Source organism: Bufo bufo, chromosome 10 (genome assembly GCF_905171765.1).
Source record: "Bufo bufo chromosome 10, aBufBuf1.1, whole genome shotgun sequence".
Lineage (NCBI taxonomy): Eukaryota > Metazoa > Chordata > Amphibia > Anura > Bufonidae > Bufo > Bufo bufo.
Window position 1 is genome coordinate 4,390,371 of NC_053398.1, and position 23,599 is coordinate 4,413,969.

At 46.7% G+C, this 23,599-nt stretch overlaps 1 protein-coding gene across 1 annotated transcript in view; it reads left to right on the top strand.

The window, feature by feature from the left end:
- The first annotated feature begins 303 nt into the window (after positions 1–303).
- LOC120980495 overlaps positions 304–23,599 on the top strand; it is a 105,240-nt gene continuing 81,944 nt past the window's right edge. Inside the window, exons 1-2 of the mRNA XM_040409631.1 lie at positions 304–426; positions 2,126–2,159. Of these exons, the coding sequence (XP_040265565.1) occupies positions 406–426; positions 2,126–2,159 (55 nt within the window). The 5' untranslated portion in view covers positions 304–405. The remainder of the gene's footprint in view (positions 427–2,125; positions 2,160–23,599) is intronic.

The window sequence follows — 23,599 nt, forward strand, 5'->3', positions numbered from 1 at the left end:
TCTTCATAACATTCCGGAGTAGATGCAAATTGCTATTATAAAAACTTAAGCAGAAACTTTTCCAATTTCCAATATTTATGTAATTCTCAAAACTTTTGGCCACGACTGTACAGGGTGTAGTGTCAGTGTATAGGGTGTAGTGTCAGTATACAGGGTGTAGTGTCAGTGTACAGGGTGTAGTGTCAGTGTACAGGGTGTAGTGTCAGTGTATAGGGTGTAGTGTCAGTGTACAGGGTGTAGTGTCAGTGTACAGGGTGTAGTGTCAGTATACACCAGTAGATGTCAGTCTTGAGTTTCCTTCTTCTGTGGTGAAGGTGAAAGTGAAAGTACAGAGCGCGCCCGGAGCCGCGGCCATTACAGATCAGGGTGGAGGCTCCTGGCCTCAGGATCAGGGCTGAGAAGAACATGAGGGAGCTCACAACCTTCCTCTACTCCAGGGGTGGGCAATTATTTTTTCGATGGGGCCACATGAGAAACTGAAAATATTTTGGAGGGCCGGGCCAAAAGGCTAAACTCAATACTGCATAAAATCACCGCGTCCTGGCACAGGCGGGCGTGATGACATCATCATGCCTGCCTGCGCTGGGATTTCACTACCAAATAGACCTCAGGCCTGTAGCCTATGACAAGTCTTGTCGCCATCTGCAAATTTTAAGGCGCATTGGCGACCATTTTGGTCGCCATCTGGAGCGCTGTATTGCATCAGTGACATGAACACTCCCCACATATAATGTTATATTACATCAGTGACATCACCGCTGTCCACATATAGGCGATATATTACATCAGTGACATCACCGCTCTCCACATATATGTGATGAGCGGTGATGTCACTGATGTAATGTATTACTTACCGGTATATGTGGACAGCAGTGATGTCACTGATGTAATATATTACTTATGTGTGGAGAGTGGTGATGTCACTGATGTAATATATCACTTATAAGTAATATATTACATCTGTGACATCACCGCTCTCCACATATAAGAGGCATATTACATCAGTGACGTCATCCCTTGGCGCTGGGGTGCGCAGCCAGGGCCGGCCTTAGGTGTTCAGGCGCCCTGTGTGAGCTAACCTTGTGGTAGTGTTACCTGCAGTCCTATGTAAAACCACAGATAACACTAGTGCTAAATAATGTAGTAGTGTTACCTGCAGTCCTATGTAAAACCACAGATAACACTAGTGTAGATCATGTGGAAGTGTTACCTTCGTCCTTAGTGTGCCTCCCTGTGTCTATCGCACAGACTCCATGCTGGCGCTGCCTCCTCTTCCATCTTCTTCCCCGCACAGAACGTTCTGAAGCAGTTGCGTCAAGACATAGGAACACTGTGGGCAAGGTGATACACACAGGGAGAGACATACACACAGGGACGGGGACACACACAAAGGGACAGACACACTCACACACACACAAAGGGACGGACACACACAAAGGGACAGACACACACGGACGGACACACACAGGGACGGGGACACACACACAAAGGGACAAACACACACACACAGGGATGGACACACACACACACACACAAAGGGACAAACACACACACACAGGGATAGACACACACACACAAAGGGACAGACACACACACAGGGACGGACACACACACACACACACACAAAGGGACAGACACACACACACAGGGACGGACACACACACACTGGCACACTCAACATCAGCAGCAAGTCCAACCCTTAATGACCCCCACAATCCCTGGGGGGGGGGGGGGTGATGTAGTAGCAGGCAGGAAAGCACACACTGTCCCCCTGTCCTATATGAGCCCCCCCCACCCCCACCAAATACCTGTAAGTTCTGTTAGTTGCTTGGCTTTGGCTGTGGCTGCTGGCTGGGGCTCCGCCTCCTTCCTCTTTCTGCCTGTGCGGCAGCTGCATCACGCTCCAGCAGCCACTGGTCTGCTCTGTTAAAGAGACAGGCAGGCCAGGCAGCAGAGCGGAGCGCAGAGCGGAGCGCAGAGCGGCCGCGGGCCCCGCCCCCTCCTCACTCCGGACAGTGACTCCGTGCTGTTACAGGGCCGGCGGCGGCAACAAAAATGCCGGGGGCCGGATTAAAAGGTCCGCCGGGCCGTATACGGCCCGCGGGCCGTAGTTTGCCCAGGTCTGCTCTACTCCCTGCTGATGGCAGTGCTGACTGCAGGTAGGTCTCTGGGGCCGGGTGACCTTATCAGATGGTTGTGTCTAAACTCCAGACACCAAACGGACCTGGTCTTTTTGCAGTATGGGAAATAGGCAGGTCTCTAAGAGCTGTCTAAACTCCATACACGGTACGGACCTCTTAGCCCCCTAGTGGACGGGTCCGGAACAGCGCTAGTGTTTAGCCAGCTCACATTGATTTTGCTAAACTCCAGACAGGGCACGGACCTGGTCCTTACTAAGTATGGGGAATAGCGGACTCCATAGGAGCCGTCTATTCCCCATACACGGCACGGACCTCTCAGCCCCCTGGTGGTCAGGTCCGGAACTATGATGGGATTTAGCAGATTCAGAATTGGCTAAACTCCATACTCCGTAAGGACCTTCTTAACCCTTTGTGGTATGTGATCTATTACAATTAATTTTGCCAATTAAAGTTGAACAGATGAGTGGTAGAAAATCAGTTTTTTATTTTTAATCCTTATAAGGCCTCCTGCAGAAGACCGGATGGTTTTGCGGTCCGTTTTAAACGGATCCGTTTTTAATTTTTTTTTGTTTCAGTACTGTCTCAGTTTCCGTTCCGTTTTTCCGTTTGGTTTCCATTTTTTGAGAAACGGAAACAAGGCATATACAGTAATTACATTCTAAAATTCGGCTGGGCAGAACATTTTCAATAGACGGTTCCGCAAAAAATGGAACAAATACGGAAAACATACGGATGCATTCTGTATCCGTTTATTTTACAGCCCCATTGACTTGAATGGAGCCACGGGACATGATTTGCAGGCAATAATATGACCTGTTCTATCTTTGAACTGAAATGAAAAACGGAAACTGAATGCATACGGAGTACATTCCGTTTTTTTGCGGACCCATTGAAATGAATGGTTCCATATATGGAATTGAAAAAGCGTTCTGCCAAACGGACACAAAAAACGTTTGTGTGCAGGGGGCCTAACTGTTTAATATCCCCATAAAACATGAATCCGTATCATGGACGCCCTTCACCCCGAGTCCTGTGAGAACAGGGTCTGAGCTCAGATGATGCTGCAGATGAGTCTCTAATCACGGAGAAATGTCCGCCTTCCAGTGTCCGAGAAAACTAAAGTATTGGCTCAAATTCTCTATTCATCAAGAGTTATCTGTGAAATGTTCCCATCAAAGTATTCAGATCGCAAGAGTCTGGCGGTAACCTGTGATCTCACCATCATCATGGTCAAAGGAAAGCTCAGCATGTGGCCCCATCAGTCCTCCTGCTGGTGAGGTCCTCTTCAGACATGGAGTTTAGCCTGCTCACAGTGAACTGTCTATTTCCTATACACCAGACGGACCTTTTCTATGTATTATATACAGAGAGGTTCTCCTGCTGGTGAGGTCCTCTTCAGGTATGGAGTTTAGCCTGCTCACAGTGTAATGTCTATTTCCCATACACCAGACGGACCTTTTCTATGTGTTATATACAGAGAGGTCCTCCTGCTGGTGAGGTCTTCTTCAGACATGGAGTTTAGCCTGCTCACAGTGAACTGTCTATTTCCCATACCCCAGACGGACCTTTTCTGTGTGTTATATACAGAGAGGTTCTCCTGCTGGTGAGGTCCTCTTCAGACATGGAGTTTAGCCTGCTCACAGTGAACTGTCTATTTCCCATACACCAGACGGACCTTTTCTATGTGTTATATACAGAGAGGTTCTCCTGCTGGTGAGGTCCTCTTCAGACATGGAGTTTAGCCTGCTCATAGTGATCTGTCTATTTCCCATACACCAGACGGACCTTTTCTGTGTGTTATATACAGAGAGGTTCTCCTGCTGGTGAGGTCTTCTTCAGACATGGAGTTTAGCCTGCTCACAGTGAACTGTCTATTTCCCATACACCAGACGGACCTTTTCTATGTGTTATATACAGAGAGGTTCTCCTGCTGGTGAGGTCCTCTTCAGGTATGGAGTTTAGCCTGCTCATAGTGATCTGTCTATTTCCCATACACCAGACGGACCTTTTCTATGTGTTATATACAGAGAGGTCCTCCTGCTGGTGAGGTCCTCTTCAGACATGGAGTTTAGCCTGCTCACTGTGAACTGTCTATTTCCCATACACCAGACGGACCTTTTCTATGTATTATATACAGAGAGGTTCTCCTGCTGGTGAGGTCCTCTTCAGACATGGAGTTTAGCCTGCTCACAGTGAACTGTCTATTTCCCATACACCAGGCGGACCTTTTCTATGTGTTATATACAGAGAGGTCCTCCTGCTGGTGAGGTCCTCTTCAGACATGGAGTTTAGCCTGCTCACAGTGTACTGTCTATTTCCCATACACCAGACGGACCTTTTCTATGTATTATATACAGAGAGGTTCTCCTGCTGGTGAGGTCCTCTTCAGGTATGGAGTTTAGCCTGCTCACAGTGTAATGTCTATTTCCCATACACCAGACGGACCTTTTCTATGTGTTATATACAGAGAGGTCCTCCTGCTGGTGAGGTCCTCTTCAGGTATGGAGTTTAGCCTGCTCACAGTGTACTGTCTATTTCCCATACACCAGGCGGACCTTTTCTATGTGTTATATACAGAGAGGTCCTCCTGCTGGTGAGGTCCTCTTCAGACATGGAGTTTAGCCTGCTCACAGTGAACTGTCTATTTCCCATACACCAGACGGACCTTTTCTATGTATTATATACAGAGAGGTTCTCCTGCTGGTGAGGTCCTCTTCAGGTATGGAGTTTAGCCTGCTCACAGTGTAATGTCTATTTCCCATACACCAGACGGACCTTTTCTATGTGTTATATACAGAGAGGTCCTCCTGCTGGTGAGGTCTTCTTCAGACATGGAGTTTAGCCTGCTCACAGTGTAATGTCTATTTCCCATACACCAGACGGACCTTTTCTATGTGTTATATACAGAGAGGTCCTCCTGCTGGTGAGGTCTTCTTCAGACATGGAGTTTAGCCTGCTCACAGTGAACTGTCTATTTCCCATACACCAGACGGACCTTTTCTATGTGTTATATACAGAGAGGTTCTCCTGCTGGTGAGGTCCTCTTCAGACATGGAGTTTAGCCTGCTCATAGTGATCTGTCTATTTCCCATACACCAGACGGACCTTTTCTGTGTGTTATATACAGAGAGGTTCTCCTGCTGGTGAGGTCTTCTTCAGACATGGAGTTTAGCCTGCTCACAGTGAACTGTCTATTTCCCATACACCAGACGGACCTTTTCTATGTGTTATATACAGAGAGGTTCTCCTGCTGGTGAGGTCCTCTTCAGGTATGGAGTTTAGCCTGCTCACAGTGAACTGTCTATTTCCCATACACCAGACGGACCTTTTCTATGTGTTATATACAGAGAGGTTCTCCTGCTGGTGAGGTCCTCTTCAGGTATGGAGTTTAGCCTGCTCATAGTGATCTGTCTATTTCCCATACACCAGACGGACCTTTTCTATGTGTTATATACAGAGAGGTCCTCCTGCTGGTGAGGTCCTCTTCAGACATGGAGTTTAGCCTGCTCACTGTGAACTGTCTATTTCCCATACACCAGACGGACCTTTTCTATGTATTATATACAGAGAGGTTCTCCTGCTGGTGAGGTCCTCTTCAGACATGGAGTTTAGCCTGCTCACAGTGAACTGTCTATTTCCCATACACCAGGCGGACCTTTTCTATGTGTTATATACAGAGAGGTCCTCCTGCTGGTGAGGTCCTCTTCAGACATGGAGTTTAGCCTGCTCACTGTGTAATGTCTATTTCCCATACACCAGACGGACCTTTTCCATGTGTTATATACAGAGAGGTCCTCCTGCTGGTGAGGTCCTCTTCAGACATGGAGTTTAGCCTGCTCACAGTGTACTGTCTATTTCCCATACACCAGACGGACCTTTTCTATGTGTTATATACAGAGAGGTTCTCCTGCTGGTGAGGTCCTCTTCAGACATAGAGTTTAGCCTGCTCACAGTGTACTGTCTATTTCCCATACACCAGACGGACCTTTTCTATGTGTTATATACAGAGAGGTTCTCCTGCTGGTGAGGTCCTCTTCAGACATGGAGTTTAGCCTGCTCACAGTGAACTGTCTATTTCCCATACACCAAACGGACCTTTTCCATGTGTTATATACAGAGAGGTTCTCCTGCTGGTGAGGTCCTCTTCAGACATGGAGTTTAGCCTGCTCACAGTGAACTGTCTATTTCCCATACACCAGACGGACCTTTTCTATGTGTTATATACAGAGAGGTTCTCCTGCTGGTGAGGTCCTCTTCAGACATGGAGTTTAGCCTGCTCATAGTGATCTGTCTATTTCCCATACACCAGACGGACCTTTTCTGTGTGTTATATACAGAGAGGTTCTCCTGCTGGTGAGGTCTTCTTCAGACATGGAGTTTAGCCTGCTCACAGTGAACTGTCTATTTCCCATACACCAGACGGACCTTTTCTATGTGTTATATACAGAGAGGTTCTCCTGCTGGTGAGGTCCTCTTCAGGTATGGAGTTTAGCCTGCTCACAGTGAACTGTCTATTTCCCATACACCAGACGGACCTTTTCTATGTGTTATATACAGAGAGGTTCTCCTGCTGGTGAGGTCCTCTTCAGGTATGGAGTTTAGCCTGCTCATAGTGATCTGTCTATTTCCCATACACCAGACGGACCTTTTCTATGTGTTATATACAGAGAGGTCCTCCTGCTGGTGAGGTCCTCTTCAGACATGGAGTTTAGCCTGCTCACTGTGAACTGTCTATTTCCCATACACCAGACGGACCTTTTCTATGTATTATATACAGAGAGGTTCTCCTGCTGGTGAGGTCCTCTTCAGACATGGAGTTTAGCCTGCTCACAGTGAACTGTCTATTTCCCATACACCAGGCGGACCTTTTCTATGTGTTATATACAGAGAGGTCCTCCTGCTGGTGAGGTCCTCTTCAGACATGGAGTTTAGCCTGCTCACTGTGTAATGTCTATTTCCCATACACCAGACGGACCTTTTCCATGTGTTATATACAGAGAGGTCCTCCTGCTGGTGAGGTCCTCTTCAGACATGGAGTTTAGCCTGCTCACAGTGTACTGTCTATTTCCCATACACCAGACGGACCTTTTCTATGTGTTATATACAGAGAGGTTCTCCTGCTGGTGAGGTCCTCTTCAGACATAGAGTTTAGCCTGCTCACAGTGTACTGTCTATTTCCCATACACCAGACGGACCTTTTCTATGTGTTATATACAGAGAGGTTCTCCTGCTGGTGAGGTCCTCTTCAGACATGGAGTTTAGCCTGCTCACAGTGAACTGTCTATTTCCCATACACCAAACGGACCTTTTCCATGTGTTATATACAGAGAGGTTCTCCTGCTGGTGGGGTCCTCTTCAGACATGGAGTTTAGCCTGCTCACAGTGAACTGTCTATTTCCCATACACCAGACGGACCTTTTCTATGTGTTACCTACAGAGAGGTTCTCCTGCTGGTGAGGTCCTCTTCAGACATGGAGTTTAGCCTGCTCACTGTGAACTGTCTATTTCCCATACACCAGACGGACCTTTTCTATGTATTATATACAGAGAGGTTCTCCTGCTGGTGAGGTCCTCTTCAGACATGGAGTTTAGCCTGCTCACAGTGAACTGTCTATTTCCCATACACCAGGCGGACCTTTTCTATGTGTTATATACAGAGAGGTCCTCCTGCTGGTGAGGTCCTCTTCAGACATGGAGTTTAGCCTGCTCACTGTGTAATGTCTATTTCCCATACACCAGACGGACCTTTTCCATGTGTTATATACAGAGAGGTCCTCCTGCTGGTGAGGTCCTCTTCAGACATGGAGTTTAGCCTGCTCACAGTGTACTGTCTATTTCCCATACACCAGACGGACCTTTTCTATGTGTTATATACAGAGAGGTTCTCCTGCTGGTGAGGTCCTCTTCAGACATAGAGTTTAGCCTGCTCACAGTGTACTGTCTATTTCCCATACACCAGACGGACCTTTTCTGTGTGTTATATACAGAGAGGTTCTCCTGCTGGTGAGGTCCTCTTCAGACATGGAGTTTAGCCTGCTCACAGTGAACTGTCTATTTCCCATACACCAAACGGACCTTTTCCATGTGTTATATACAGAGAGGTTCTCCTGCTGGTGAGGTCCTCTTCAGACATGGAGTTTAGCCTGCTCACAGTGAACTGTCTATTTCCCATACACCAGACGGACCTGGGGTCCAACCTAGGGGTCTAGCGTATGGCGAACTAGGCTTCTGAGCAATGAATTGTTGGGCGTATAAGTTGTTTGGGTTCTAGCTCAGTGAAGTCTGCACAATCTATCAGAATTCCTGAGTGGCCCACGACCTCCGGAATTTGGGGCTGATAATCGTCAGGGGGTGGGGTCCATGTGGGCTCACTCTGGGGGGCTGCCTCCGCTGCTACCCTGTGGCACCTTCTAAAGCAGGCATGCTCTACCTGCAGCCCTCCAGCTGTTGCAAAACTACAACTCCCAGCATGCCCGAACAGCCTACAGCAGGGCATTGTGGGAGTTGTAGTTTTACAACAGCTGGAGGGCCGCAGGTTGAGCATGCCTGTTCTAAAGGGTCCCTCATCAGCGGATGATGATGAGGGAGTAGAGGAAAGTGGCATCCTCTTCTTCCTCACTGGCAGACTCTGTATCGGAGGCAAGCATGGCGTATGCCTCTTCAGCTGAGTATAGTCGTTGGGATGAATGGGACATTTTTATTTTATTGGGGTGTGACGTGTGAAACGTGTAAACCTTTATTTAGTCTGGGGAGTGTATGTAGTGTTTTCACACGTGAAGGGGCTTGTAATAAATTTGAAATTTAAATTTAGAAGAAAAGTTCTAAAAAAAATAAAAGAAAATTCTGCAAAAAATAAATAAATTACTCAGTGGTTGCAAAATGCACGTACACAGATGGTGCGTTCGTGCTGAAATCTAAACTGACACTAACTGAAATTGATAGTTATATATATATATATATATATAACTAAAACTAACTACCACTAACTGCAGTTATTTGTTTCACACACAAATGTGAAAAAAAACCTCAAATGTGCAGATGCTACTGAGCACACTACTGATTGTGCGTGCTGCAGAGCACCACAGATCGTATAAAACTTTACTACATTGGCTAAAAATTTTACATATATATATATAAATAACTCTATATATATATTTATATAAAGGCCTAACTACCAGTTCTTTTTTAGCCAAAGAAAAATTAAATATGAAAAAATTTGCACAAATAATCCGCAGGTGCTGATCAGGCAGGTACCGTATGCACTGAAAAGCACTTGGCGGTTACAGCTCGCACACAGAAAAAGTGATGCAGAGCTGGAAAATGGTTAAAAAATAAAATAAAATACCAAAAAAAGTGCACGGACCAAATGGTGTCCGTAAAAAAAAGGATGGGGGGTGGGACGGGGGGTGGGAAGAGACAGGAACGGAGGGATCTGAAACAGCTACAAATGAAAAAAAAAAAAAATTGTGCAGCTATTCCAGATGTTGTTGTTCTTTCTTCTTTTCAGCAGCAAAGGCGTTAAATTCGTAGTGGTGGTACAGCACAAGTCCCAGCAAGCCACAGCAGCACAGAACCTATCTGCAAGCAGTCACTAGCTAGAATGGCTGCATGCAGGAACGTTCTGCCTCTTCCTGTGCAGCTATAGCGCTGCCATTGGCTGGAGCGTTGTTTCAGCCAATCGCATCGCTGGCAGGGGACCCAAAACACTGGTGTCCCCTGCCTCACCTCGGATGTGACCGGTGCTGACCAATTCAGCACCAGCCACTGTCCCCTGACCTCCTCCCGACCCTCCCCGCAGCTGCTGACAGCTTCCTGTGCTGCGATATGACCAATACATTGATCATCCAATCGCAGCGCTTGGAGCTGCAGGGGAGTGGAGCTGCACCATGCTGATCTTTCCTGGCATAGCTGCATGCCGGTAGGAGCAGCCGTGGGTAGTACATGTACGTCATGGGTCTTTAAGGGGTTAAAACAGCACCCAGCAGCTATGGTGCTTGCGAGCGGCCGCCATATTTAAATACCCACCTACCAAGGTACAGTCCTGATCAAAAGTTTAAGATCACTTGAAAAATGGAAAAAATCATATTTTACATTGTTGGATCTTAACAAGGTTCCAAGTGGAGCTTCAGCATGCAACAAGAAGAAATGGGAGGGAGACAAAACATTTTTTGAGCATTCAATTAATTATAAAATAACGATTAAACTGAAACAGGCTGTTTTTCAGCTGATCCAAAGTTTAGGACCACATGCCTTTTAAAAGGCCAAATCTGTGCAAAGATGTGGATTCATTGTCATTTTCTGTCAGGTAGTCACACGTTGTGATGGCAAAGGCAAAAAAACTCTCCCTTTTTGAACGTGGTCGGGTTGTTGAACTGCATAAGCAGGGTCTCTCACAGCCGCCATCGCTGCTGAGGTGGGACGCAGTAAGACAGTCATTTGCAATTTCTTAAATGATCCTGAGGGTTATGGAACAAAAAAGTCAAGTGGAAGACCCCAAAAAATTTCACCAGCACTGAGGCGGAGGATCCAATTGGCTGTCCGTCAAGACACTGGACGATCCTCGAACCAAATTAAGGCCCTTACTGGTGCTGACTGCAGCCCCATAACCATCAGACGGCATCTGAGACTGAAGGGCTTCAAAAACAAAAAACGTCTTCAAAGACCTCGTCTCCTTGAACGCCACAGAACTGCTCGTTTGGACTTTGCCAGAGAGCACCAAACATGGGACATTCAAAGGTGGAAGAAAGTTTTATTCTCTGATGAGAAAAAATGTAACCTTGATGGTCCTGATGGTTTCCAACATTACTGGCATGACAAGCAGATCCCACCTGAGAGGTTTTCTACGCGCCACAGTGGAGGGGGCGCCATAATGGTCTGGGGGGCTTTTTCCTTCAGTGGAACAATGGAGCTTCAGGAAGTGCAGGGGCGTCAGACGGCCGCTGGCTATGTCCAGATGTGGCAGAGAGCATTCCTCATGGCTGAGGGCCCTCGTCTGTGTGGTAACAGGACAACGCTACAGTACACAATGCCCGCAGGACAAGGGACTTCTTCCAGGAGAATAACATCACTCTTTTGGCCCATCCTGCCTGTTCCCCTGATCTAAATCCAATTGAGAACCTGTGGGGATGGATGGCAAGGGAAGTTTACAAAAATGGACACCAGTTCCAGACAGTAGATGGCCTTCGTGCGGCCGTCTTCACCACTGGGAGAAATGTTCCCACTCACCTCATGGAAACGCTTGCATCAAGCACATGCCGAAACAATAACGGCGGAGCTACTCATTACTGAGCTCATGTTTGGAAGTTGGATTTCTGTTTTGGGGGGGTTTAGTTTTTTTTTGGAGGTGTGGTCCTAAACTTTTGATCAGCTGAAAAACAGCCTGTTTCAGTTTATTCGTTGTTTTCATTAAATTGAATGCTCAAAAAATGTTTTGTCTCCCTCCCATTTCTTCTTGTTGCATGTTGAAGCTCTACTTGGAACCTTGTTAAGATCCAGCCATGCTACATAGTATTTTTTGCAATTTTTCAAGTGGTCTTAAACTTTTGATCAGGACTGTATATTTACGTTGGGTGGTCAGAAAGGGGTTAAAGCATTGTACAGGGAGTCCCCTTGTAGCAGTAAACGCTGCTCCTCACAGATCCGCAGGGAGGTGTAATGTGTGCGTCTGTTAGGCCATTGTTGGTGTCAAGGGCAGTGAGCGTTGGAGGCTTCATCCGAAGTCGCTTCGTTTAAAACTTCGGATTAATACTGTACAGTGATTAGTCTACGTACAGTCTTAGAATGTATGGGCTCCGAGGAGCCGAAGTTAGTTATTCATGAAGTTGCGCGAGACTCGATTGAATAACTCAGGTAGTTGATTTTTAAAGTCGAAAAACACTTTAAAACTTGAAACCGAACTCTGCTTCGGTCCCGTCTAGAACCTCTGAACCGAAGCAGAGTTCTGATTAAAGTTTTAAAGTGTTTTTCCACTTTAAAAATCAACTACCTGAGTTATTCAATGGAGTCTCGCGCAACTTCATGAATAACTAACTTCGGCTCCTCGGAGCCCATACATTCTAAGACTGTACAGTATTACTCCCAAGTTTTGAATGGAGCATCTGAAGCTCGCTTCACTCAACACTGACCATTATGGACGTCTGCGTCCGTCTCTAGGCACAGCTACAAGCGCCGAGAATACAGAAGAAGTGCAATAAAAAATAATTAATAAAAAAAGAGAAATGAACATAAAAATATAGAATACATTTTTTTTTTGGTTCAACAATAAGTTTTTATTAAAAACAGTAAAACCTGCAGCTTTCACTTCGACTTGTACAGTAGAAAATATATAAGAATAAATATCAGGTGCGGAGAAGATGAAAACCTGTTCTATTTAGTAAAACATCTGACATACAACGTGGCCTCCCCAGATAGCAGCCCGCAAACAAAATCACACTGCGCCCCCCCCCCCACCCCCACATACCAAATCACACTGCGCCCCCCACCCCCACATACCAAATCACACTGCGCCCCCCCACCCCCACATACCAAATCACACTGCGCCCCCCACCCCCACATACCAAATCACACTGCGCCCCCCACCCCCACATACCAAATCACACTGCGCCCCCCACCCCCACATACCAAATCACACAGCACCCCCCCTGCATACAAAATATTACTCGGCCCCCTCTCTGCACAATATTACAATGCTCGTCCCCTTCATACAATATTATACGGGGCCCCCCCCCGCATACAATATTATACGCCCCCCCTTGCATACAATATTAAACGGGCCCCCCCAAGAATACAATCCCACACGGCAGCCCCCCCATCATACAATCTCACACCGTAGTCCCCCCCATCCCACATGTCAGCCCCATCATACAATCTCACACGGTAGCCCCCATCATACAATCTCACACCGTAGTCCCCCCATCCCACATGTCAGCCCCCATCATACAATCCCACACCGTAGTCCCCCCCCCATCCCACATGGCAGCCCCCCATCATACAATCCCACACGGTAGTCCCCCCCCATCCCACATGGCAGCCCACCCCATCATACAATCTCACACGGTAGTCCCCCCATCCCATATGGCAGCCCCCCATCATACAATCTCACACCGTAGTCCCCCCCATCCCACATGGCAGCCCCCCATATCATGCAAACCCACACCGTAGTCCCCCCCCCATCCCACATGGCAGCCCCCCCATCATCCAATCCCACACAGCAGCCTCCCATCATCTAATCTCACACCATAGTCCCCCCCCCCATCCCACACGGCAGCCCCCCCATCATACAATCCCACACGACAGTCCCCCGTCACACCTCATAGAATTGTCAGCCCCCTCCACAGGCTTCACATGTACCTCTCAGGCAGACACTCTCCCCTGTTAGTGCTAAAGACGCTGGTGCGCAGAGCAGCCATGCCTAACTTTCCTACTGTAATGGTAGCACTGTAATAGAAGCGCGCGCTGGCTGCCGACCCACGTGACCTAGAAATATCACGTGATAGTGTGACGTCAGAAGGTCCGTTTCGTGTCTGGCGTTTAGCCGCTACCCTTATCAGATGATGGCTGTTGGACAGAGCATAACCCAATGTGATTCCCTCAGTCCTAGCTGTATGCAGGAAAGTAAGTGACTCCCTCCACCTTCCATCTCCAGGAGCTTCTGTGACCTCCCATCCGTAGGCTTTAGGCTACTTTCACACCAGTGTTATTCTTTTCCGGTATTGAAATCCGGTAAAGGGTCTCAATACCAGAAAAAAATGGAAAGCAATCCGTTCAGTATGCGTCAGGATGTCTTCCGTTCCGTCCCTTTTGTACAGTATTTGACCGGACAAAATACTGCAGCATGCTGCGTTTTTTTTTCCAGCCAAAATCCCGGAACAGTACCGCACTTGCCAGATCCGGCATTAATTTCCATTGAAATGTATTAATGCGGTACCAAGTGTTTCAGAAATTGCTGCATTGCCGCTGTGAAAAAATTAAATACCGGATCCGTTATTCCGGATGATACCGGAAAGACGGATCCGGTATTTCAATGCAAAGGTCTAATGGATTAAAAAAGATAACTTTTTGCATACGGATTTCCAGATCCGGCAGGCAGTGCCGGATTCTTCTAACGCTAGTGTAAAAGTACCCTTACAATGGTTGTTCGGCTTCAGATATTGTCCTCATGGTCTGTTGTCAAGATCACAAAGTGGACAACTACTTTAATATGTAACTGGTTCCTCCCTTTGCTCCTCTGGGAAGGATCCCCCCTTTGCTCCTCTGGGAAGGCTACAAGATTTCGGAAGGTGTCTGTGGGAATTTTTGCCCCTCAATCCAGTAGATGATTTGCGCGGTCCTGCTGGAGGACAGGGCCTAGCTCGCTGTCTCCGTCCTGGTGCTGCACGTGGTTGAGGTCAGGGCTCTGTGCAGCGGTCAGGTTCCTCTAAATGCCCCCACCATGTCTGTAATAGGACACATAGTGTCCTGCATGATGTGCCAGTAATGCCCCCAGTAAATACCTCCCATAGTGTCCCCCCATCATTTGCCAGTAATGCCCCCATAGGGTCCCTCATGATGTGCCAGTAATGCCCCCATAGTGTCCCCCATTATTTGCCAGTAATGCCCCTATAGTGTCCCCCATCATTTGCCAGTGATGCCCCCATAGTGCCCCTCATCATTTACCAGTGATCCCCCATAGTGTGCCCCATGATGTGCCAGTAATGCCCCCAGTTGACCTCCAACCACTTAGAGTTAAGGCTCCACTGTCTATCTGGGGGTGCAATCAGTTGGACAAGAATCAGAAGCAAAGGAGCATGGTCTGAAATGCCCTTCAGCAGGTACTCCGCCTTGGTTAACAGCGGCAGCATGTCCCGGCTAACAAACACAAGGTCTATACGAGATACCGTTGCAGACGATGCCAAATAGCAGGGGTATTGGCGATTGACAGGATGTAGATGTCTTCATCCCTCCGCCAGGCTGTGCGCCTCTGCCCAGTTACTGAGCGATCTGCTATGAGTTGCCTGGGGGCAAAGTCAGCAATCGGGTCTAGGACAGCGTTGTAGTCTCCCAAGATGATCAGGGGAGCAATTGGTAGGGTCGCCACTTTACCCATTATTTCATCTAGTATGCCTCGCTGAAAATGGGGGAGGGACATAGAGTTCAGAGCTAACACTTTCTGTTCCCTCTAGTGGGTCTCCTGTAGAATCACCACATCTGGGCTATAGCCCTTCAGTTAGTCTGAGCCTAGTGTCCCAAACCGTAGATACGCTAACCTTCCCTTAAAACACAGGGAAACACATAGAACATGGAAATTCACCAAGTCCTCGGTATTGTCGTATGAATTCCAAGGATCAACGAATGTGTCCAGTCCAGCAGAAGCTCCTCACAAATGTCGTGGCCATCCGTAAGGAATGCATTTGTGCGGACACGTGGGGACCAGCAGGTGATCAGCCTCTCCTATCCAGCCAGTCAGACGCCTCCTCAGGGGTAGAGAAGAATCTTGTAGAATCCCCATCCTGGACTATGAGGCGCGAAGGGTACAGCATGGCGTACTTGATGCCCTTTTCCCGCAGTCGTGTTCTCACCGATGTGAATTGTCACGTCTGTCTCTGGACCTCCGATGAGAAATCCTGGTAGAATGAAATTCTAGTGTTTTCAAACTTTATCTCTTTTAGCTGGCGGGCTGCAGCTAGTATAGTATTTCGGTCTCGATAATTCAGAACTTTCAGAATAAACGGGGGTTGTCGGGGATATAAAGCAAATGCTTTATATATATATATATATATATTTTTTTTAATAATGGATCAAAAGAACAATTATAAAATACAATAAAAAATTAATCAATGTAAATTTCAATGATCTACAATGATATGCAGTACCCAGAATTCGCCACTTTATGGTACCAACAAAACACTACTCAACCAACACAAGAATATTATGCAATACTGCTTTCAATTTGGAGAGATATATCAATCAATTGTTTATGCACAGAAATTCAATAAAGAAAATGACAGATACGAACCCTTGCCCTGCCAAATCTTATGACCAATCTCGGATAATGATAGTATTGCAATAAACTTATAAATTATCAGCTTGATATCGAATTATGGAATAAATATTCCCATGAGAGGTTCTCCAATATTATCTCCTATATTCAGTTATATGCAATTTTTCCCTCTCTTTGGTATGTGGTTTCTTAAACAAAAACTTATCAGATGAACACACCTTATCATTGTTGGATAGGCGTGTACATTGATAAGGAATGTGACGTCATAACACTACCCAGAATGCACTTTTGCTACTGGTATAGTATTACCTGCTCATACCTAGGTGGCACTGTTGTATAAGCATCATACCATTAAGGGTTAACTCATACGTGCCTGACATCTTCAACACTACACATCTCTGACATATGGAGGCCTTGTCTCAGAGCTGAGGGACAAACTTTGATACATGAATATATACTTTGAGGAACATCTAGACAATTCTCACACTGTGGAATTCATGGTCAGATAAGAAATACAATAAAGCTTCTACTTCTTCAGGTGTTATGTATCTTCTAACTGTATAATTGATTGTTACAATAACACTAGTTCTTTTGAACGACGCAGTAATCTTCCCATGGACTTACTTCGGCCTACATTAAAAATCCATACAAAATAGTGAATATAAACCAACATTGCTCTTAAAGGCAATAAATATCCATTATAACTAGAATAAGTAAATCTAACTGTTTACACTTCTGAAAATGCATAACAGGGTGCAGGAGCCCCAGGTGGCAAGGGCGTGGTGGGTATTCTGTGTGTTTTCTCCACAACAAAACTAGAGGACAGAGCGATAGGCGCCAGACATTGTTTGATAAGTGCTTGGATCCCGGGCGATCGCTTCTCTTGACAATGAAAAAGCCTTTGACTCTGAGTCGCTGTTCATGTGGGAGACATTGACTTGCTTAAAATTCCGGAAAAAAGATACAAAACATCCTGCATGATATGATCGTAAATATGCGGATGTGCATGGCTACATTTCTAAAGTTACAGAAAATAATGCACTGTATCAATAGATACAAACACAACATAAGGACTAAGCCCTCACTCTCATGATAAAATCTGAGACTGTTAGCCAATACAGGGAGGGCAGAATTATTAGGCAAGTTGTATTTTTGAGGATTAATTTTTATTATTAAACAACAACCATGTTCTCAATGAACCCAAAAAACTCATTAATATCAAAGCTGAATATTTTTGGAAGTAGTTTTTAGTTGGTTTTTAGTTTTAGCTATTTTAGGGGGATATCTGTGTGTGCAGGTGACTATTACTGTGCATAAGTATTAGGCAACTTAACAAAAAACAAATATATACCCATTTCAATTATTTATTTTTACCAGTGAAACCAATATAACATCTCAACATTCACAAATATACATTTCTGACATTCAAAAACAAAACAAAAACAAATCAGTGACCAATATAGCCACCTTTCTTTGCAAGGACACTCAAAAGCCTGCCATCCATGGATTCTGTCAGTGTTTTGATCTGTTCACCATCAACATTGCGCGCAGCAGCAACCACAGCCTCCCAGACACTGTTCAGAGAGGTGTACTGTTTTCCCTCCTTGTAAATCTCACATTTGATGATGGACCACAGGTTCTCAATGGGGTTCAGATCAGGTGAACAAGGAGGCCATGTCATTAGATTTTCTTCTTTTATACCCTTTCTTGCCAGCCATGCTGTGGAGTACTTGGACGCGTGTGATGGAGCATTGTCCTGCATGAAAATCATGTTTTTCTTGAAGGATGCAGACTTCTTCCTGTACCACTGCTTGAAGAAGGTGTCTTCCAGAAACTGGCAGTAGGACTGTGAGTTGAGCTTGACTCCATCCTCAACCCGAAAAGGCCCCACAAGCTCATCTTTGATGATACCAGCCCAAACCAGTACTCCACCTCCACCTTGCTGGCGTCTGAGTCGGACTGGAGCTCTCTGCCCTTTACCAATCCAGCCACGGGCCCATCCATCTGGCCCATCAAGACTCACTCTCATTTCATCAGTCCATAAAACCTTAGAAAAATCAGTCTTGAGATATTTCTTGGCCCAGTCTTGACGTTTCAGCTTGTGTGTCTTGTTCAGTGGTGGTCGTCTTTCAGCCTTTCTTACCTTGGCCATGTCTCTGAGTATTGCACACCTTGTGCTTTTGGGCACTCCAGTGATGTTGCAGCTCTGAAATATGGCCAAACTGGTGGCAAGTGGCATCTTGGCAGCTGCACGCTTGACTTTTCTCAGTTCATGGGCAGTTATTTTGCGCCTTGGTTTTTCCACACGCTTCTTGCGACCCTGTTGACTATTTTGAATGAAACGCTTGATTGTTCGATGATCACGCTTCAGAAGCTTTGCAATTTTAAGAGTGCTGCATCCCTCTGCAAGATATCTCACTATTTTTGACTTTTCTGAGCCTGTCAGGTCCTTCTTTTGACCCATTTTGCCAAAGGAAAGGACGTTGCCTAATAATTATGCACACCTAATATAGGGTGTTGATGTCATTAGACCACACCCCTTCTCATTACAGAGATGCACATCACCTAATATGCTTAATTGGTAGTAGGCTTTCGAGCCTATACAGCTTGGAGTAAGACAACATGCATAAAGAGGATGATGTGGTCAAAATACTCATTTGCCTAATAATTCTGCACGCAGTGTATATTTTGATCAATGCACTTCTGTGGAGAAGCTACCATTGAATGCAGATGATATGCTGGTGTTTTTGGCAGATCCTAGACCCTCTCTGGAGGCGACGCTAGCTATGGCGGACAGCTACGGCACTTACTCGGGGCTGCGAGACAACTGGGTGAAATCTAGCCTGTGCCTCATTGATGAGGTGTCTCCACTCTCACGTAGGTGGTCGATCGTTTTTTCTATTTGGGGATTCAGGTACATAAAGACCCCAGCCAGTTTTACCAATTGAATGTGGTGCCTACGATGGAATATATTACGCGCAAAATTGTGGCCTGGAAAAACCTGTCTCTATCACTGGTGGGCTGCATGAATATTGTTAAAATGGTGCTATTATCTAAATTGCTATACGTTTACAGAGCGACTCCAATGAAAATTCTCAAAACTCACTTTGAATCCTTAGATAGGGTGCTCAGTGCTGTCACCATTCTTTTGGAGGCACCAGGCTGTAATGCACCGAACTGGTTGGCGAGGATCTCAACTGCGGAGGCGGTTTGCATTAACCAGTACCCAGCCCAGAACAAGAGCGAGTATGTTAGATCAGGTTCAGTGACGGATTCCCAAGCGGCTCTCTCAATCAGATATACGGAGAGTTAGGGATCCAAACATCATACACCTGTGCCCTACGCTATATCAATTATTAATATTGATATTGTATACCTTCACAGGTGTATGTAGTAATTCAATTTGTGTGGAGAGACAGAATTACCGTCCGTAACTCTTGTTAATATGACACCCCCCTCACCTGCAACAGCGGAAAGCAGACACAGGGTGCCAAAGTAATTATTACTCATATGAGGGAACAGAATAGTCCAGCTACATTCAGTCTTGAGTAGACTGATACTTGCGGTTTAGGTGTTTTGTTAAGAAGGTCCAACTTCCGGCGAGGTGATGCTGTAAGCAATGATGGTCCCAGCAGGTTGTGGTTCAGCTCTGAATCACGGAGGTGAGGCTACCTTAGCAGCATACACGGCGTGCACTCCAAATTAGTGGAACGCCGTGCATAGCTGCCTTGGCGCCTATATCGGGTTGCAGTGTTTGTGAGGGAGGAGCCGATGACGTCATCGCGCACGTTGCGCGCTGACGTCATCGCGCACGTTGCGTTCCAGCCTGGAACGCAACCGCCCCTGTGAAGTTCGGAGCTGATGCCGCGCTCCAGATGAAACAACCCCTCGATCCCTTGCACAGGCCCCCAGGTTGGCAAGGAAATCTGAAAGCTTTATATTGGCAGAGGGGATTGGGATTGCCTGATATGTAAATTTGCTATATTGACTGATAGCGGGTTTATGCATCCTGGTGGATCTGGGCAGATGCGAATAACCCGGCGGTGGTTCTTGAGGCAGCGTTACTGGGCTCATTCGAGGCGCTGGCAAACCTGGTATATTGGTGGGGGGGGGGGGGGTGTATACGGTGAGGTACTACACCGAAGGTATGTCGACTGTGGTGGCGGTGTGGATGACGTTTGTGGAGGTGCATGCAGAGGGTGTGGATGGCGAGATCTGGTCCCCCTATATCCCACTGTGGCGGAATAGGCAGCTTAAAGAACTCCTTCATTTGCCTGACTGAGTTTTGGCCCCAGAAGCGGGTGAGATACCTTACCCAACTTTACCAAGATGGTTTCTTCTGTACATTTGATAGTCTCCGACAAGATTACAATTTACCCTGCACGAGTTTCTATCGGTACCTTCAGTTGAGACACGCCTGTGGGACACAGTTCAACACTTTGCCCTTACAGTTGAAATGTGGCTACGCTACGCTAGTCTGTCGCTAGACGGACCCGACCATGCAAGCCAATCTCTTCTTTCTATAGGGAGCTATTGGTTATTCAGGACTCGTCACTCCGGCGATCATTTGAGTGTTAGTGTGTGGATATTCCTGACGTAAAAGCGTCTGATTTGAGGGAGCTGAGCTCTGTGTGGAGATCTACGGTGATTAGTGCTCGGGACCAGCTCATTCAGATTAAGTGGTTGCATAGGGTGTATCTGACGCCAGTGCGGCTGTTCTACTTGCGTAGACTACCGGATCCTTCATGTACGAGAAGTGGGGAGTCGAGGGGGTCCTTGTACCACATGATATGGGCTTGTCTCACTATGCAGTGGTACTGGGGTCGGATCTGCACTTTTATAAATATGAGGCTGGGGCTCCCGGGGATCTGCTCTCCTCTATGGTATGTTTGCTTTGCCTCGTGATGGACCTGGTCCCCGCTAGACATGACAGACAACTGCTCCGCCGGCTTATGTTTTATGGGAGGAAGACTATTCTCCTTAAGGACTCTTGCACACGAATGTGTGCGCCCCATGGCAGTGCTGCGGCTCACAAATTGCGGACAGCAATGCACGAACACCAACCATGGGGCAGCAGATCGCGGACCCATTCACTTTAATGGGTCCGTGATCCACCCGTTCAGCAAAAAGATAGGCCATGTTCTATTTTTTTGCAGAACGGAAGTATGGGACGAAACCCCACAGAGTGCTTCTGTAGGGTTCCGTTCCGCACCATTCTGCATCTCTGGATTTGCGGACCCATTCAAGTGAATGGATCCGCATCCATGATGCGGAATGCCCACGGAACGGCGCCCGTTTATTGCGGGTCCGCAATACGGCCACGGAGCGCACACGTTCGTGTGAAAGAGGCCCAACTGGAAGCCACCTAAGGTCCCTACTCTTGAACAGTGGGTACGCAGACCTACACATGTATAAGGTAACATATGCTGCTAGAGGAACTCAGGATCGTTTCGAGAAGATTTGGGGTGTTTGGCTCAGTGCGGAAAACACTGTTCAGGTATCAACTTGGGTATGGCTGGGGGTGCTCAGGCGTGTGTGAGTGTGAATGTACTCTGGTGTATGCTCAATACTACCTGTGAGGATGCTGCCACAAATGGACTTACTTCTGTGATCTTCTCGGATTTATCCTGTGATCAACTACTGAGACACCAGGGGTTATGTCTTAAACTGATGTCTAATGTATTATTTTTTTTTGTATCCCAGTTGGGATGCTATTGTATTGTATGCAATTAAAATGTGAAAAATAAATACTATTAAAAAGATATATAATAATTATGCCAAGCAGAGTGACCTAAACAGTTATAGTACTCCCTTATAATGCCCCTGTAATAATGCCTCCATATTTTGGCTCCAATGGTAATTAAGCCTCCTCCCAATAGTACCCCTAGAAGTAACGAAGCCTGATAGTGCCCCCAGTAGTAATAATGTCCCTTATATTGCGCCCAGTAATAATAATGCCTTCTGTAATATTAAAGTGCCCCAAGCAGTAATAACATTTCACCATTTAGTAACCCCAGTAATAATAATGCCCCAATGCTGCCCCAGTAATAGTAATGCACCCTGTAGTGCTACCAGGAAACATAAAGCCCCCTACAGTAATAAGACCCCTATAGTACAGTATAAGTAATGCTCCTCTATTTTGCCACAGTAATTAAAAATGCCCCCTATAGTAAACCAGTAGTAATAATGCCCCACTGCAGGACTCAAGTGTGTCGATGTCCTGAAGAGTGCGGCCACCAGCCAGGTGCAGAAGTATGTAATGCTCCCTGTGTGAATTAATACTGAGAACATTAGGTCGTTATGTACCCCGCCGAAAGCTCAAGGAGGGTGCACCAGCACAGGGGTCCCACTGGGCATTAGACCACTGGGAAGTTTCCCAAAATGGTCTATGGCAAGTCTGCTCCTCTACACAGTGTACTTTATGGCAGCTGCAATGCAGACAGGCAATCCAGATGAAGCTCCACTCTTATTTACAGTCCAATATTACAGGGATATCACAAGATTTGGCCTCAGCACATCTCCCCGACCAGGTGATCATTACACATGGTCCCAGGAAATGGCCTCAGCTCAGATCCTGACCCTACCAGTACACACAGCAACTACCACACCCAACTTCTTCACTTTGTATTCTCATAATTTCCATTGGCAGGTAGAGAAATGAACAACTACCACCCTCCAACCACCCTACTTAAGTCCAACATCTCCTGAAGGATCCATGATCAGAAGCTGATGAAGTTTATGCCGTTCTTCCTCTTCTAAAACATTTAGAAGGGATCTGTCTCCGGACAGTTTATAAAATGTTTATTCAGTGAAGCCCCCAATAACGAAGATGGGGGGGGGGGGGGCAGACACAATGAATAATCCAGAACAGAGTCACTGATATGAGCCGTCCCCCCAATCACACACAGCCTTATTGTAACGGGACGCCGAAGGCACACTCGGTCTCCCATCAGCCGCAGACCTGCTGCTTAGCTTTGGGAGCGAGGATCTGTGTTTGGCCTCGTTCCCAGGGCGGCTTTGCTAGTTGGGAGGCTCCCTGCTCCTAGGTCTGCCTTGAGCGCCGAGCTGATCACTCGGTGCTCGACTTGTCTGTCTGTCGGTCATGTGACGCTGGCCACGTCACATGACCCTCACTCCCCACTATAAATACAGGCGGCCTGCTGGCTACAGGTTGCCTGTGATTTTCGTCCTATAGGCTGTGTACTTCATTGTTATTTAGCTACCTCTGGAATTGAACCTCGATCCGCCTCTTGACACCTCTTCTGCCTGCTCCCTGTACCTTGACGCTACCGCTCGGATTTTGACCTCGGCTTGTTTACGGATTTGTCTTTGCCTCTTCCCTTGTTCTGACGTGACCTCCTGGACTGACCTCGGCTAGTTGACCCGCCTCGCCTTCCGTTTTTGTTCTACCTCTTGTCCGCTTATTGTAACTTCTCAGTGGCTGTCCTCTTCCCTGCTGTCTCTTTCTATCTGCTTGCAC